This window comes from Macaca fascicularis, chromosome 20 (genome assembly GCF_037993035.2).
Source record: "Macaca fascicularis isolate 582-1 chromosome 20, T2T-MFA8v1.1".
Taxonomy (NCBI): domain Eukaryota; kingdom Metazoa; phylum Chordata; class Mammalia; order Primates; family Cercopithecidae; genus Macaca; species Macaca fascicularis.
In genome coordinates, this window is record NC_088394.1 from 2,911,410 (window position 1) to 2,924,843 (window position 13,434).

Here is a 13,434-nt window from a genome sequence, read left to right on the forward strand (position 1 = left end):
AAAACAGCTGGGAGACTGAAGTGGGAAGTTTGCTTGAACCCAAGAGTTCAAGGCTACAGTGAGTCAGAACCGCACCACTGCACTCCAGTCTGGGTAACAGAGTAAGACTCCATTTCAAAAAAAAAAAAAAAAAAGCCGGAGTGGTGGCTCACGCCTGTAATCCCAGCACTTTGGGAGGCCGAGACGGGCGGATCACGAGGTCAGGAGATCGAGACCATCCTGGCTAGCACGGTGAAACCCCATCTCTACTAAAAAATACAAAAAACTAGCCGGGCGAGGTGGCGGGCGCCTGTAGTCCCAGCTACTCGGGAGGCTGAGGCAGGAGAATGGCATAAACCTGGGAGGCGGAGCTTGCAGTGAGCTGAGATCCGGCCACTGCACTCCAGCCTGGGCGACAGAGCGAGACTCCGTCTCAAAAAAAAAAAAAAAAAAAGACCAGCCTGGCCAACATGGTGAAACCCTGTCTCTAAAATACAAAAATTAGCCGGGCGTGGCCGGGCACAGTGGCTCATGCCTATAATCCCAGCACTTTGGGAGACTGAGGTGGGCAGTCACGAGGTCACGAGATTTAGACCATCCTGGTTAATATGGTGAAACCCTGTCTCTACTAAAAGATACACACACACAAAATTAGCCGGGCGTGGTGGCAGGCACCTGTAGTCCCAGCTACTCAGGAGGCTGAGGCAGGAGAATGGCCTGAACCCAGGAGGCGAGGCTTGCAGTGAGCTAAGATCGCACCACTGCACTCAGCCTGAGTGAGAGCCAGACTCTGTCTCAAAAAAAAAAAACAAACAAACAAACAACAAAAAAACTTAGCCAGGTGTGGTAGTGGGTACCTGTAATCCCAGCACTTTGGGAGGCCGAGGCCAGTGGATCACCTGAGGTTAGCAGTTCAAGACCAGCCTGGCCAACAAGGTGAAACCCTGTCTCTACTAAAATACAAAAATTAGCCGGGCATGGTGGCAGCCACCTGTAATCCCAGCTACTCAGGAGGCTGAGGCAGGAGAATTGCTTGAACCCGGGAGGCGGAGGTTGTAGTGAGCCGAGATTGAGATCACACCATTGCACTCCAGCCTGAGTGACAGAGCAAGATTCCGTCTCAAAAAAAAAAAAAAGACAATAGAAACATTGGAAGGAAAGCACTTGGTGCAGTCTGGGGTAGTCAGTGATTGTTATGGTTATGCAGGGGTCTGTTTTGTTCATCGACAGGGATCCCCGCACCTGCCATGAGGCCATGTGTGTCACTCCGAGGCTGCCAGGAGAGCCTGCAGCCGGAAGCCCTGATGCTGACTCCTCCAATGGCTAAGCGGACGCCCTCACTCAGCTCAGGGGCAGGAAGCCAGCACTGCTGAGAGCAGGCGACTGGCTCCGTAGGAGTGAGGATACCGCTCTGACAGCCACAGAGGCGCACGACTCCCCCGTTAGCTCATCTTCTGTGTGGCAGATCACCTCTGCCGCCTTCCTGTCTGGGAGCACCTGAGTCACTGTGGTCACATCTGCAGGCAACAAAGGGTCCCCATTCGGGCAGGGATAGACACGTGCTTTTCATGACCCGCCCGGCAGGGCCTCAGGGCCATCATGTGAGCAGGCTGAAGGGGGGGTGACCTCTTAGGAGGACACCAGGCTGCTGCATGCCTGGACACCAGGGAGAGCTTACCTGTGACGTCACCCACGTGCTGGGGTGACTCAGTGCTCCTCTCTCGGGTGGAAGTCGCGTTCAGTGCTGCCGCAGTTCCTCCGACGTCTCCATGGCAACGTTCACGCGAATTTGGTAGAACATAAGGTGTTTGAGCTGGAAGGGACCTCAGAGATCGGCTCCTCCTGCCCCCTCATATCATGGAGAGGGGAGCAGGCCCAGACAGGGAATGCCACATGCCCAGGGGCACATAGCAAGCTGCGGACCCTGCAGAGGGCACAGACTGCTGAGCTCCAGAGGATGGTCTTGGGAGGTGCCCTGGGGGCACAGGCCATGGGGGCTTTGCCACTCCCTGGCTTGCTAAGAGCCCCTTGAAGTCCAGCCCAGCTCTCTGCTGCTCAGCCACAGAGCTCTCCCTCCAGTGTCCGGCAGGAACAGGAGTAGGCAGGACAGGGCCCTGTCCTCAGGAGGCTCACAGACTGGTACAGATGCCATGCAGCTGCTGGGGAAGGGCCGGTGAATATCCAGGGAGCCAGAAGTGGGGCACGAGGAGCCAGGGCAGGCTCCCTGGAGGGTGGGGCTCCTGGCAGAGCCCGGAAGCCTGAGGAGGCCTCACTCGTGCCTGCGCCCCCTCTCCCGGCACAAAAGGGCCAGCCTGAGGGCCCACTCTGGGGCAGAGTGTAGGGAACATGCTGGAAAATGGGAGCCAGAGACAGACTGTCCTGGTCCATGGGTCTCAGGGGTCGTTGTGGCTGAGGGCTCACAGCACACATCCCTCCAGACACCCAGAACAGTCAGAAGGAACTGGCAGGAGTTAGAGGGCACAGTGTGAGAGTGCCAGGGGGCTGGGCCGTCAGAAGGTAACAGGAGCGAAAGTCCCAGAGCAAGGCCCCAAGGAGACCCAGGGTGCTCCCTTCCCTTGAGGATAGGAACCTGTGGAGATCTTCCCGTCCCTGGCAGAGTCAGCTCTGCACCAGAAGGGTCAAAGGCTGTAGCACCCTTCCCAGGGGAACTCAGACCTCACTCTCCACCCCCAGCTCCCAAGGCCCATCTCAACCTCGGGCCCTGTCTCAGGGACCTGCCCTGGCCTGCAGGACTCCTCTATTCTCCAGGTCTGAAGATGCCAAGAAACTGGACATCCCAAGGCATCCCTGCTGACCTTTCCCACCATGCTGGTCCCCGCCTTGCCCTCGCTGGCCCCTGCCTTGCGCTTGCTGATCCCTGCCTTGCCCTCACTGGCCGCCTGTTCTAGTTTTTTTTTTTTAGATGGAATCTCTTTCCGTCAGCCAGGCTCCAGTGCAATGGTGCAATTTCAGCTCACTGCAAGCTCCGCCTCTCGGGTTCACACCATTCTTCTGTCTCAGCCTCTCGAGTAGCTGGGACTACAGGCACCTGCCACCACGCCAGGCTAATTTTTTTTTTTTTTTTTTTTTTGTATTTTAGTAGAGACAGGGTTTCACTGTGTTAGCCAAGATGGTCTCGATCTCCTGACTTTGTGATCCGCCTGCCTTGGCCTCCCAAAGTGCTGGGATTACAGGAGTGAGCCACCGCTCCTGGCCCCATTTAATCCATCTTTAATCCACCTCAGCATCCCACTGGTCTCCGCCCCTTGGGCATGGACTCTGACCCTCCCTTCCCTTTCTCCAGGCCTACAGCTTCTTTCCTGAAGGTCCTTTCTGTTCCTATGATCCCTCCCCTGGGTGACTACAACCCCCATCAACTCATTCCCAGGCCCACAGGATCCACCATCCATCCCCTCCTGCCAGTCCCCAGTATTCCTGTAGCACAGTATCCTCTGTTGTTCTGCTTAAAAGCCATGCACAGCTCCCTACTTCCCACTGTACAACTTCCAAGCTCCTAGGAATAACACTCAGATTTCCCTTCCCAGCTGACCCCGTCCTACCTTACCAGCTTGATTACCTCCCATTTCCTCCAAGGAACTGGACCATACTTCGGCCACCTCGGCACAAAGTGCCCACCTGCTAGTCCTCTCAGCCTATACATATTCACTCCCTCCACCTGGCGACTTTCTTTGTCTCTTATGTCAGACTCTAGCTCAATCCTCAAAGCCCAGTGCAAACTCTCCCTCCTCCAAAAGCCTTGCTCTCACTACTGATCACATTGTCTTAAATCTTTGTTAGCAAGGCATATCCTCCTGAAGTGAGGCCTGTGTTTCTACATCACATTTCTTTTTCTTTTTCTTGTCTTTTTTTTTTTTTCCAGAGTCTCACTCTGTCGCCCAGGTTGGAATGCAACAGCACAATCTCAGCTCACTGCAACCTCCTCCTCCTGGGTTCAAGGGATTCTCCTGCCTCAGCCTCCCAAGTAGCTGGGATTATAGGCATGTGCCACCATGCCTGGCTAATTTTTGTATTTTTAGTAGAGACAGGGTTTCATCATGTTGGCCAGGCTGGTCTCAAACTCCTGGCCTCAAGTGATCTGCCTGCTCAGCCTCCCAAAGTGCTGGGATTACAGGCGTGAGCCACCGCACCTGGCCTCTTTCACCAATTTAACAACTACTTATGGAGGCCCAGAGCTGGCTGCTGGGGACAGCAGTGACCAAGACAAGCTGCTTCCTGTGCCCAGAAACCTTACACTCCAGAGGGTGAAACAGATGGCAAACACAGCAACTAAGAAACATAATGATCAAAGATTACAAGGCCTGCTGGAAGCCAAGAGAGGGTTCTGTGATGCAGGCACCCAGAGCTCCCCATTTTCAACAGAAACCAGAGACTTGGATTTTTACGTAAACTCTCCTAATTTTAAAGGTTGCCAGCGCAAGCCCGTTTCCTCTGCTCACTCAAGGCTCCCCTCCCCGCCTGGCCTCCCACTTTCTCCGGCGCGCCTGCCTCCTTTTCTTCCTGGGGGCCCCATCCACACTCCTCCCCCTGCAGGATGCCCTACTTGCACCCAGCTCCTCCTGCTGCCTGTGCCCTGGGGATACCTGAGCAGCAGCTGGCAGGAGGGACTCCACTGGACTGGAAGTCCACTGCCCAGGACCCTGGGGCCAGTGCACAGCAGCTGCTGAGGCCCCCAGCTCAGACCCTGGGCCAGCCATCCTGAAGGAGGCCTTGTAGGGGGTGGACACCTGGAGTCCCCAGGGCTGCAGCTGCAGAAGCCAAATACCTCTGCCCAGGCCCAGTGCACACACACTGGGGGTTGGTCTGGAAGAGCTGGGGGGCCAGAGGAGTGAGACAAGGAAGGGAGGTCTGGCGGGTTCTGAGAGGGCTTCCTGATTTGCCCCCCAGCTCTGCCAGGTCCCTGGGGATTAAGTATACAGGGATCTCTGCCATGGGATGGTTTATGTTCTCTGGAGCTGGAGTTCCCAGGAGCAAATCCTAGCTCTGCCCTTCCTAGCCTGCTGACCTTGGACAGCCCTCCTTGCCTTTCTGAGCCTCAGTTTCCCCATATGGACACTTGGGGCAGCATCCACCTTGCAGGGTAACTTTGAAGAGGTCATGTGCCTGGCACACAACAGCGCTCGGTGTAGCGGTGTTCCACGGCCTCTGCCAGGTCCTCTCGAGGAATCACTCCGCTGGGCACTGTCCCTCCATCTGTGTTTTCTCAGGCATCCGACCCGAGAGGCAGTTGATTGTTTGGGCTCTGGGCACTGCCAGCTGGGAGGAAGCAGGCCTCTGAAAGGCCCAAGGTCCTGGTGACAGCTGCCACGTTTCCAGGGACAGCCGGGTCATCTCTCCAGCTCCCAGAGAAGCACCAAGAAGCCCCCGCATGCCAAGGACACCACCCCTCTGCACCACTGTGCCCCAGCTCTGACCACTGCAGTCCCATCTTCTCTGTGAGAGGGGCGGACAGAGCTCCAGTCAGCCCAGGTTGGGGAGATGGGTCTGCCCTGGACCAGCTTAGGGTTTGGAGAATCAGCCCTGGCTACCTGAAGGTCTGAACCTGGAGGGGAAGGGCAAGAGGCCAGCCACGCAGCCTGGACAGGGGCCTCTGCCTTCCACCTTTCAGACCCTGAGGGTAGAGTCCCATGGGAGGGGACCCTCAGGGGGCCAGGGGCTGGCTGCGACAGCGACTTCCTCTTTCCCGCGGATCCCCAGGCGTGCGCAGCAGGCAGAAGCTGCGGGGGAGATCGCCACGCCCCCTGTGTCCTCCCAGTGACCAGCTGTCACCTGAGTCCAGGGTGCCTGCCCCAGTAGCCAGGCGTGTTTGCCAAGCGAGGGCTGGAGCTTCCCGGACCCGCCTGCCCTGGAGGGGATGGAGCAGTGAAGGGCAGCGGGCCAAGCACCAGGCATCTGGAGCTAAGGGAACAGAAGCCCGCAGTGCCCGTCCATGTGGGCCCTCTGCCCCAGCACCTACATCTCAGGACACCCCCTCCTCCCAGGTCTGGCAGTCCAGTTTGGGGGTCACCGAGCTGGGGTGGTGTGCAGCCAGCACAAGGGATTCAGGATCCCGGGGTGACCCCTGGCCCAGGCCTGCCACCTCACAGCTGGCTCCAGACCCCAAGACAGCCCCGGGCATGGGTCGCGGTGGGGGGCGGGGCGGGGCCTCCAGACCCGCCCCGAGCGGGGGTGTATTTGCATGTCCCCGCCCTGCGCACGGCATTGGCGGCGGCGGCGGCAGGAGGCCGGGCTTGAGTGGCTGTGCGCCCGTGGAGCGGCGGGGGCGGGGCGCAAGCCGGGCGCCCGGGATGATGCCGCCGCTGCCGCCGCTGCCGGGGGAAGGGTTCGGGTCCGGGTCGGGCCCGGCGGGCACAGGGAGCAGGACGGCCCGGGGCACGGTGGCTGCAGCGGGAGCACACTGAGCGCCCGCCCGCCATGTCCAGGAAGAAGACCTCCAAGAGCAAGGGGGCCAGCACCCCCGCTGCCTCCACGCTGCCCTCCGCCAACGGGCCCCGACCGGCGCGCTCCGGGACTGCGCGTCCCGGCCCCGACGCGCCGCCCAACGGGCCCTTGCAGCCCGGCCGGCCCTCGCTTGGCGGCGGTGGCGACTTCTACGACGTCGCTTTCAAGGTGAGCCAGACACCTGCCTCCCATGCCAGCGCAGCAGGTGGCACCCGGTCTGAGCCAAGGGTTGGGGGTCAGAGAGGGGGTGCAGGGCCCGCGGCCCCAGGGCGCGGAGCCGACGCGGGAGGCACCCCGTGGGGCTTGCACGGTGCATCGTGCACACACACAGCTGTCCATCCGAGGTCTGGGGAATTCAACAGCTGGCGGGGCCTGTCACCCACCCTCAGCCGGCATGGCGGCACAAGGGGTCCCGCGACCATCAGTGCCCCGCCCGGGGTCTCACCATTTCCCATATGCTGCCCTCCCTCTACCCAGGGGCTGTGGGCCTTTTTTTTTTTTTTTTTTTTTTTCCGTTGGGGGGAAGAGGTTTGCCAGATGGATGGGGAACCCTGGGACCCCAGACCAAGGCAGAGGCTGTGTGGACTTGGCAGGGCGCTGGGAGGACCATCTTTAGGTTTGGTAGCACAGGTTTCGGGGAGAAGGCCTGACTGCCCCTCACCTGCACCCCCCCTCCCATCCTCAGACTTGGCCCAGGTCCCTCCTCAGGTCGAGATCTGACCCTAATGGGGCAAATTCCCCTTGAGCCTTGCTGGGGTCATGTCCCTACTGGGATGTGGAGAAGCCCCCGGCAGAGGCCTCCCCAAGTCTCTTAGGAGGTCCCTAGCTGCCACACCATCTGCTCCCCTCCCAGAGGAAGCCTGCTGTCCACTGTTGGGGGGTACGGACTTTAGGGAGGGTCCAGGATGGAGGTAGCTGCCCTCGTTCCCTACTGAGATGGCCACTGTGCAGAAGGACAGAGCGGCCTGAGCCTTTCAGAGGTAGAGGCTGGGTGTCCAGCCCATCGGGGTCCCTGGCTCCGCTGAGCCTGCAACCCCTCTGACCAGGTCAGCTCAGGGCAGACGGGACTCTCCCTGACCCTCCTGCTTGTCCTAGGTCATGCTGGTGGGGGACTCGGGCGTGGGGAAGACCTGTCTGCTAGTGCGATTCAAGGACGGCGCTTTCCTGGCGGGGACGTTCATCTCCACCGTAGGCATTGACTTCCGGGTGAGTGGAGGCCCCGGCCCGGCCCCACATCACCCCACGTCCTGCCGGTACCCCTGAGCAGCAAGTTCTCTGTGATCCCTGTGGTACTGACAGGCTCAAGCAGCCTGGACCCCAGGTGGAATGCCTTAGCCACCAAGCTGCCCGCCTCGACCTCCCAACACCTGGGCTGGTGGCTGCACCCGACAAGCAGAGTTAGTTGCCCTGTGCCAGGGGATGGCATTACCCAGGGACCATATCCTGTGCCTTGGGGGAGGTGGACGCTGCTGCCCACAGTGTGGTGGGTCAGAGGAAGTGAAGGGGCATGTCCGCTTGGGGCCAGCAGTGCTGCCTCAGTACAGAGGCCTTGCCGGGCCCTAGGATCACGTGCTCCCTGCAGAGCCTGAGTAAGGGTGTTTCCAGGGTTTGCCTAGGGGAGAGGACCCTGCCCTTGGGTGAGGCCACCCCCTCCACCACCAGCCCAAATTCCTCGTGCTGAGGTGCTGTCGTATTCTCAGCAAATCTTAAGTTTGCGTTTTTCTCACCCTTTAATTACAGCCAGTTAGAGGGAGGATGGAGGGAGGGCTGTCCCAGGGACAGGAAGAAGGGCTCCCTCAGTCTGGGGAGCTGTTCTCTACCCTGTCTGGGGGTTCCAGTTCCCCTCAGGTCCTCTGGGATGGACAGAGGACTGAAGTGCCCGAGGGGGGCAGGCCAGTCCTGTCTGGTCCCCACTTCCCACCTCCCTCTTGGCTCTCGGGTGGGAGGTAAGAGGTGAGGCCATTTGGTTCGCACTCTTGTTCAGGGTGCTAGGGAAGGCGGTGTCCTCCCCAGCCCAGCAGATGGCCCTGCCTGGTTCCCGGGAGACCCAGAAGCACTCTGACAGCAGGAGCTCAGGCTGAGGGAGGTGGCACGCGTTCCAGCTGGCCCGGACCTCAGGCTGCGACTGAAGCCCCCCGCCCCCACCCCAGCAGATGGACTGGGGCCAGACCACTCCCTGCCTACCTCTAGTCCTTAACTGGGAGGGCCCAGCCTGGGATACTGCCAGGCAGTTCTGGATCTGTGGTTACTGCCTTGGGTCCGACAGGCCCAGGCCCAGCCCTGATAATCCCAGCAAGAGGCGGCTTGTAATTTTTGATTCTTTTGAGACAGGGTCTCACTCTGTCGCCCACGCTGGAGTGCAGCGGTGATCATGGTGGACTGCAGCCTCCAACTTCTGGGTTCAAGCCATCCTGAGTCTTTCAAATTAGCAAAAAGAGCTACTGGGGAGGCTGAGGCATTGCAGCTCGTTAGTTACTGCAGCAGCCATGTGACTGGCACCCATTTGCACATGGGGAAACCGAGGCAGTGTCAGTAAGAGGCCTGGTGGGGTCCTGAGTTCAAATAAGTCAGCACAAGAGCTGCGGGGAGAGGCCCGCACTTGCGGGTGTGGGTGAGGCCAAATTGTTTTAAGGGAACCCTGCAGGGGCTGGGCTGGACCTGGGAGCTGGGAGGTCTTAGGGGACCGGAAGCTGGGCGGGAAGGAGAGCCATGGGACTCTGAGGGGGTGGTAGTGAGGCTAGTGGGGATAGAGGCTGGGCCCGGCCCTTGCCAGAGCTACCTGGTTCTGTCTGTTTCAGAACAAAGTTCTGGACGTGGATGGTGTGAAGGTGAAGCTGCAGGTAAGGTGACTGGCAGAGGGCAAGCTGGGGGACAGGTGATGCCAGGGAGGGGCTGGACAGCCTGACCAGTGCCTGTTCGCTGCAGATGTGGGACACAGCTGGTCAGGAGCGGTTCCGCAGTGTTACCCATGCCTACTACCGTGACGCTCATGGTGAGCCCCTGGGTACCCGGGCTGGTTCGGGGGGCAGGGGCGGGTCTGAGCACCTGAGGGTGCAGGTGATGGTGGATGTCCTCACTGCCCTGTCCCCAGCTCTGCTGCTGCTCTACGATGTGACCAACAAGGCCTCCTTTGACAACATCCAGGTCAGTGGCCTTCCCGGTGGGGTGAAAGGGCCCTGATACGGCCTGACCCACCCCAACCTCCTTCTGGTAGATGACATCAGGGTTCCAAAGGACCCCACTGAGAGTAGGGGGAGGGAAATGACAGCCTTCTGGGCTGGAGATGGCCCAAGTAGACCTGAGTGCCATTCTAGCTCCCTCAACAGGACCCTTTGCATAAGGGACCTGTAAGGTGGGCTTCCCTAAGTGATACACGGGGGGTTATCACTTCTAAAGACAGGTATCCTGGCCAGGCATGGTGGCTTACCTGAGGTCAGGCGTTTGAGACCAGCCTGGCCAACATGGTGAAACCCCATCTCTACTAAAAATACAAAAATTAGCCGGGTGTGGTGACACACACCTGTAATCCCAGCTCCTCAGGAGGCTGAGGTTGCAGTGAGTCAAGACTGTGCCACGGCACTCCAGCCTGGACGACAGAGCAAAACTGTCTCAAAAAAATAAAATGGGCCGGGCATGGTGGCTCACACTGTAATCCCACCACCTTGGGAGGCCGAGGTGGGCAGATCATGAGGTCAGGAGTTGGAGACTGGCCTGGCCAACATGGTGAAACCCCTTCTCTACCAAAGATACAAAAAATTAGTTGGGTGTGGTGGTGCGTACCTGTAATCCCAGCTACTTGGGAGGCTGAACCCTCCCAAGGTTCTCTGAACCCGAGAAGAATAGCTTGAACCCAGGAGATGGAGATTGCTTCATTGCACTCCAGCCTGGGCAACAGAGGAAGATTGTCTCAAAAAAAAAAAAAAAAAAAAAAAGATGAAATAAAGACAGGTGCCCTGTACAGTGTGACCTGGAGGACCAAAGTTCTGGGGCATGGGGCAAGCCATGGAGGGAGCCCCAGCCTCGTCTGCTGCCTCCCACAGGCCTGGCTGGCCGAGATCCATGAGTATGCCCAGCACGACGTGGCGCTCATGCTGCTGGGGAACAAGGTGGGAGGCCCGGTTGTCCTCACCTGGGTCACAGGGCAGGGCAGGTGAGGGGGCAGGGGCCAACCATGGGCCAGCTGTCACCAAGACCCTGTGCCTGGGCCAGGTGGACTCTGCCCATGAGCGTGTGGTGAAGAGGGAGGACGGGGAGAAGCTGGCCAAGGTGAGTCAAGGCAGGGGGGTGGTGAGGGGTTGCCCCTGGAGGCCACGAGCCTGGGCTGTCCCCGCCAGGCCACCACCTGGCTGGCAGCAGCTGTTTACAGGAGTATGGGCTGCCCTTCATGGAAACCAGCGCCAAGACGGGCCTCAACGTGGACTTGGCCTTCACAGCCATAGCAAAGTAAGTCCTGCCAGTCACCAGGGCTCCCCCAGCACAGGGCCTAAACCCTCTTATTAGAGTCCAGGTCATCGTGTCCCCTTGTCACCCCCACTCCGCAGGGAGTTGAAGCAGCGCTCCATGAAGACTCCCAGCGAGCCACGCTTCCGGCTGCACGATTACGTTAAGAGGGAGGGTCGCGGGGCCTCCTGCTGCCGCCCTTGAACCTGGCTGAGCTCAGTCCTCTGGAGGAAGCCGCCCAACCCCCAGAAAACTGGACAGTCTCCAGGCCCTTCTGACTTTGTTGCCCAGTGGCCAATACCAGTGTCTGTTTCCAGGAGCCCCAGGTCAAGCCTTGCCCCTTCCTCCTCCCAGCAGCAGTCCCAACAAGCAGGCTTCTGACAGCCCGTGGCCCGCACACTGGCCACCGTGGAAAAGCAGCCTTCTGCACGGGAGGGGGCGCGGCATGTGGACAGACTTTGCCATGGTGCTCTGCTGCCCCCTCCTGGGCACACCCAGGTGAGGGAGGGCTGGGGCTGGCACCACGCACAGTGCCTAACCCTAGAAAAGCCATGTCTTCACCCGCACACTGCTCAGGCAGGTCAGGGAGGTCGCCTGCCCACGCCTGGGACAGAGGGCTTCACTGCTAATCACATCGTGCATCTGTGTGTCCTGGGAGCTACCTGCTCCCAGTCCACCCTCTAGGAGGCTCTGGCTCAAACAGCAATAGGGTTTTCCTCAGTGACCTTGGAGGATGCCTGTGGCCTTGTGATAAAACGTGGGAAATCACAGAAACGCCAGAAAACAACAAATGCCAGCCCAGCCTGGCCACAGCTGAGGTCTGTGATTTCCCAGCACGCTCCACCTTGCACTCAACTTGGCCTGTTGATCGCAAGCCTTTGTTTTCAGTCCTAGTGAATAAAGTTGTGTTTTCTGAAGCGTCTGTCTCATGTATTGAAAAAAATCCACTTCTAGAGCAGATGCTAGAGCTTGAGAGACTCAGCAGGGCCCAGAACCCTCAGCAGGTGTGTGGTTATCACTCCCCCATGGCTGAGGCCTCCCTAGAGAGGAACATGGGAACCCTAGGTGGTGTCAACTTCCCTCCACAGATCTCAAAGGCTTTTTTGGACTCACCCTGGGGCAAAGGCATGAAAAACAGTATTTGGCTGGGTGTGGTGGCTCACACCTGCAATCCCAGCACTTTGGAAGGCTGAGGCGGGTGGATGACCTGAGGTCAGGGGTTTGAGACCAACCTAACACGGAGAAACCCCGTCTCTACTAAAAATACAAAATTAGTTAGGCATGGTGGTAGGCGCCTGTCATCCCAGTTACTTAGGCGGCTCAGGCAGGAAAATCGCTTGAGGCGGTGGTTGTGCCATCGCACTTCAACCTGGGAAACAAGAGTGAAACTGTCTAAAAAAAAAAAAAATTACGGGCAGAAATGGCGAAGGCAATCCCAAGAGATGGAAAGTCACTGGTAACGAGTTTCCGTTCCGTTTTCATGTCTGTACACTTTCCCAAGATTGCCTGTGGATAAGCCAGACCTCCGGGGTGCCAGAAGAATAAGAAAATAAAGACACTTGAGAGAAAACCGAATCAACTCACTACCTTTGCTTTATTGCTAAGCACTTCAATTGCCACAACGCCCACCTTACCGCTCGGCCCTCCGGATTGAGGTTCACTTAGGTTCAAAATTTGCAGCCGGCTGGCGACGAAACCTGAAAGTCAGACAGCGCCAAAACGTAGACAATAAGTCCCCACTCCCTCGTTTCGGGCAACACTTGTTTCCATTCTCAGCCCGTCTCCGTCAAGAGTGAGCACCCCCAAGCCTCAGTCTTGCAAAATAATCAGACTGCACGTGCAGTTTTCATACGAGGTGTCAGAAGTCAAAGCAATTCATCACAGGCTTGGAGAATAGGGGAACCCAGACCCGGCCCAGTCTTACCTGCAGGTAGCTGAGGGTCTGAGATTCAGGAAGAAACGTTTAAACACTAAGGGACAAAGTGGAGCCTAGGCCAAGGCTGGACGCCCGGGGACCGGGCCGGCCTGCAGCTTTCAGGCCGCCCTCAAAGCCACGCTCGTGGCCCAGTTCTTCCCTGGATCTTAGCACATGGCGTACGCATTAACACAACCCGCCAGCTTCGCACTCGACCGCAAAAGAAAGGAGGCGCACGAGGCTCAAGCTTTTATAGAAACTTTCCCACCTCTGTCATTGGGCTATCCTGGCGGAAGTGCCCGCCTTCCCCTGACGCTAGTACGCCCCGCTCCCTACCGCGTTGTTTCCACCAATCGTACCGTGGCATTTCTTTTGGCAGCGGTCTCTCGGACCCAGAACCGAAGCTCCTCCCTTATGCAGAGTCCGTAAAGCCTAACAGTGAGTGACGGATGAGCAAAGCCAATCAGACATCAATCTGCAACATAGAGTGATTCTGAAGCCGCCAATCCCGCCCCGCGACGACGAGGCCGCCGGAAGTCGTAGTTTCGGAAATGCCGCGCGTGAGGCAGCCGACCGGGCCCCGAGAGGTGGGGAACTACAAGTCCCGGCGGGCGCAGCGGCCGAGCGCTTCCGGCTCGCGC

At 58.7% G+C, this 13,434-nt stretch overlaps 1 protein-coding gene, 1 long non-coding RNA gene and 1 other non-coding gene across 5 annotated transcripts; 1 reads left to right on the plus strand and 2 right to left on the minus strand.

Moving 5' to 3' along the window:
- Nucleotides 1–6,245: 6,245 nt before the first annotated feature.
- Nucleotides 6,246–11,795, plus strand: RAB26 (RAB26, member RAS oncogene family). 3 transcript variants are annotated; one of them, XM_005590943.5, is made up of 9 exons: nt 6,246–6,606; nt 7,534–7,644; nt 9,237–9,278; nt 9,364–9,430; nt 9,530–9,582; nt 10,479–10,544; nt 10,648–10,704; nt 10,805–10,881; nt 10,980–11,795. In XM_005590943.5, exons 1-9 carry the CDS (start codon nt 6,412–6,414, stop codon nt 11,080–11,082), a joined length of 771 nt encoding a protein of 256 aa, XP_005591000.1. In that variant the 5' UTR covers nt 6,246–6,411; the 3' UTR covers nt 11,083–11,795. The 3 variants fall into 3 exon arrangements, with proteins under 3 accessions (XP_005591000.1, XP_005591001.1, XP_065392810.1); XM_005590944.5 differs by lacking the exon at nt 10,648–10,704; XM_065536738.2 differs by lacking the exons at nt 10,479–10,544; nt 10,648–10,704.
- A 660-nt stretch (nt 11,796–12,455) lies between these two features.
- On the minus strand, nt 12,456–13,021 carry LOC102145030 (uncharacterized). Its single transcript, XR_286773.5, has 2 exons — nt 12,803–13,021; nt 12,456–12,575 (listed from the first exon to the last, which is right to left on the minus strand). It is a non-coding gene; the product is annotated as an uncharacterized lncRNA (long non-coding RNA).
- On the minus strand, nt 12,683–12,765 carry LOC123570707 (small nucleolar RNA SNORD60). Its single transcript, XR_006694961.1, has one exon. It is a non-coding gene; the product is annotated as a small nucleolar RNA SNORD60 (small nucleolar RNA).
- Nucleotides 13,022–13,434: the final 413 nt, after the last annotated feature.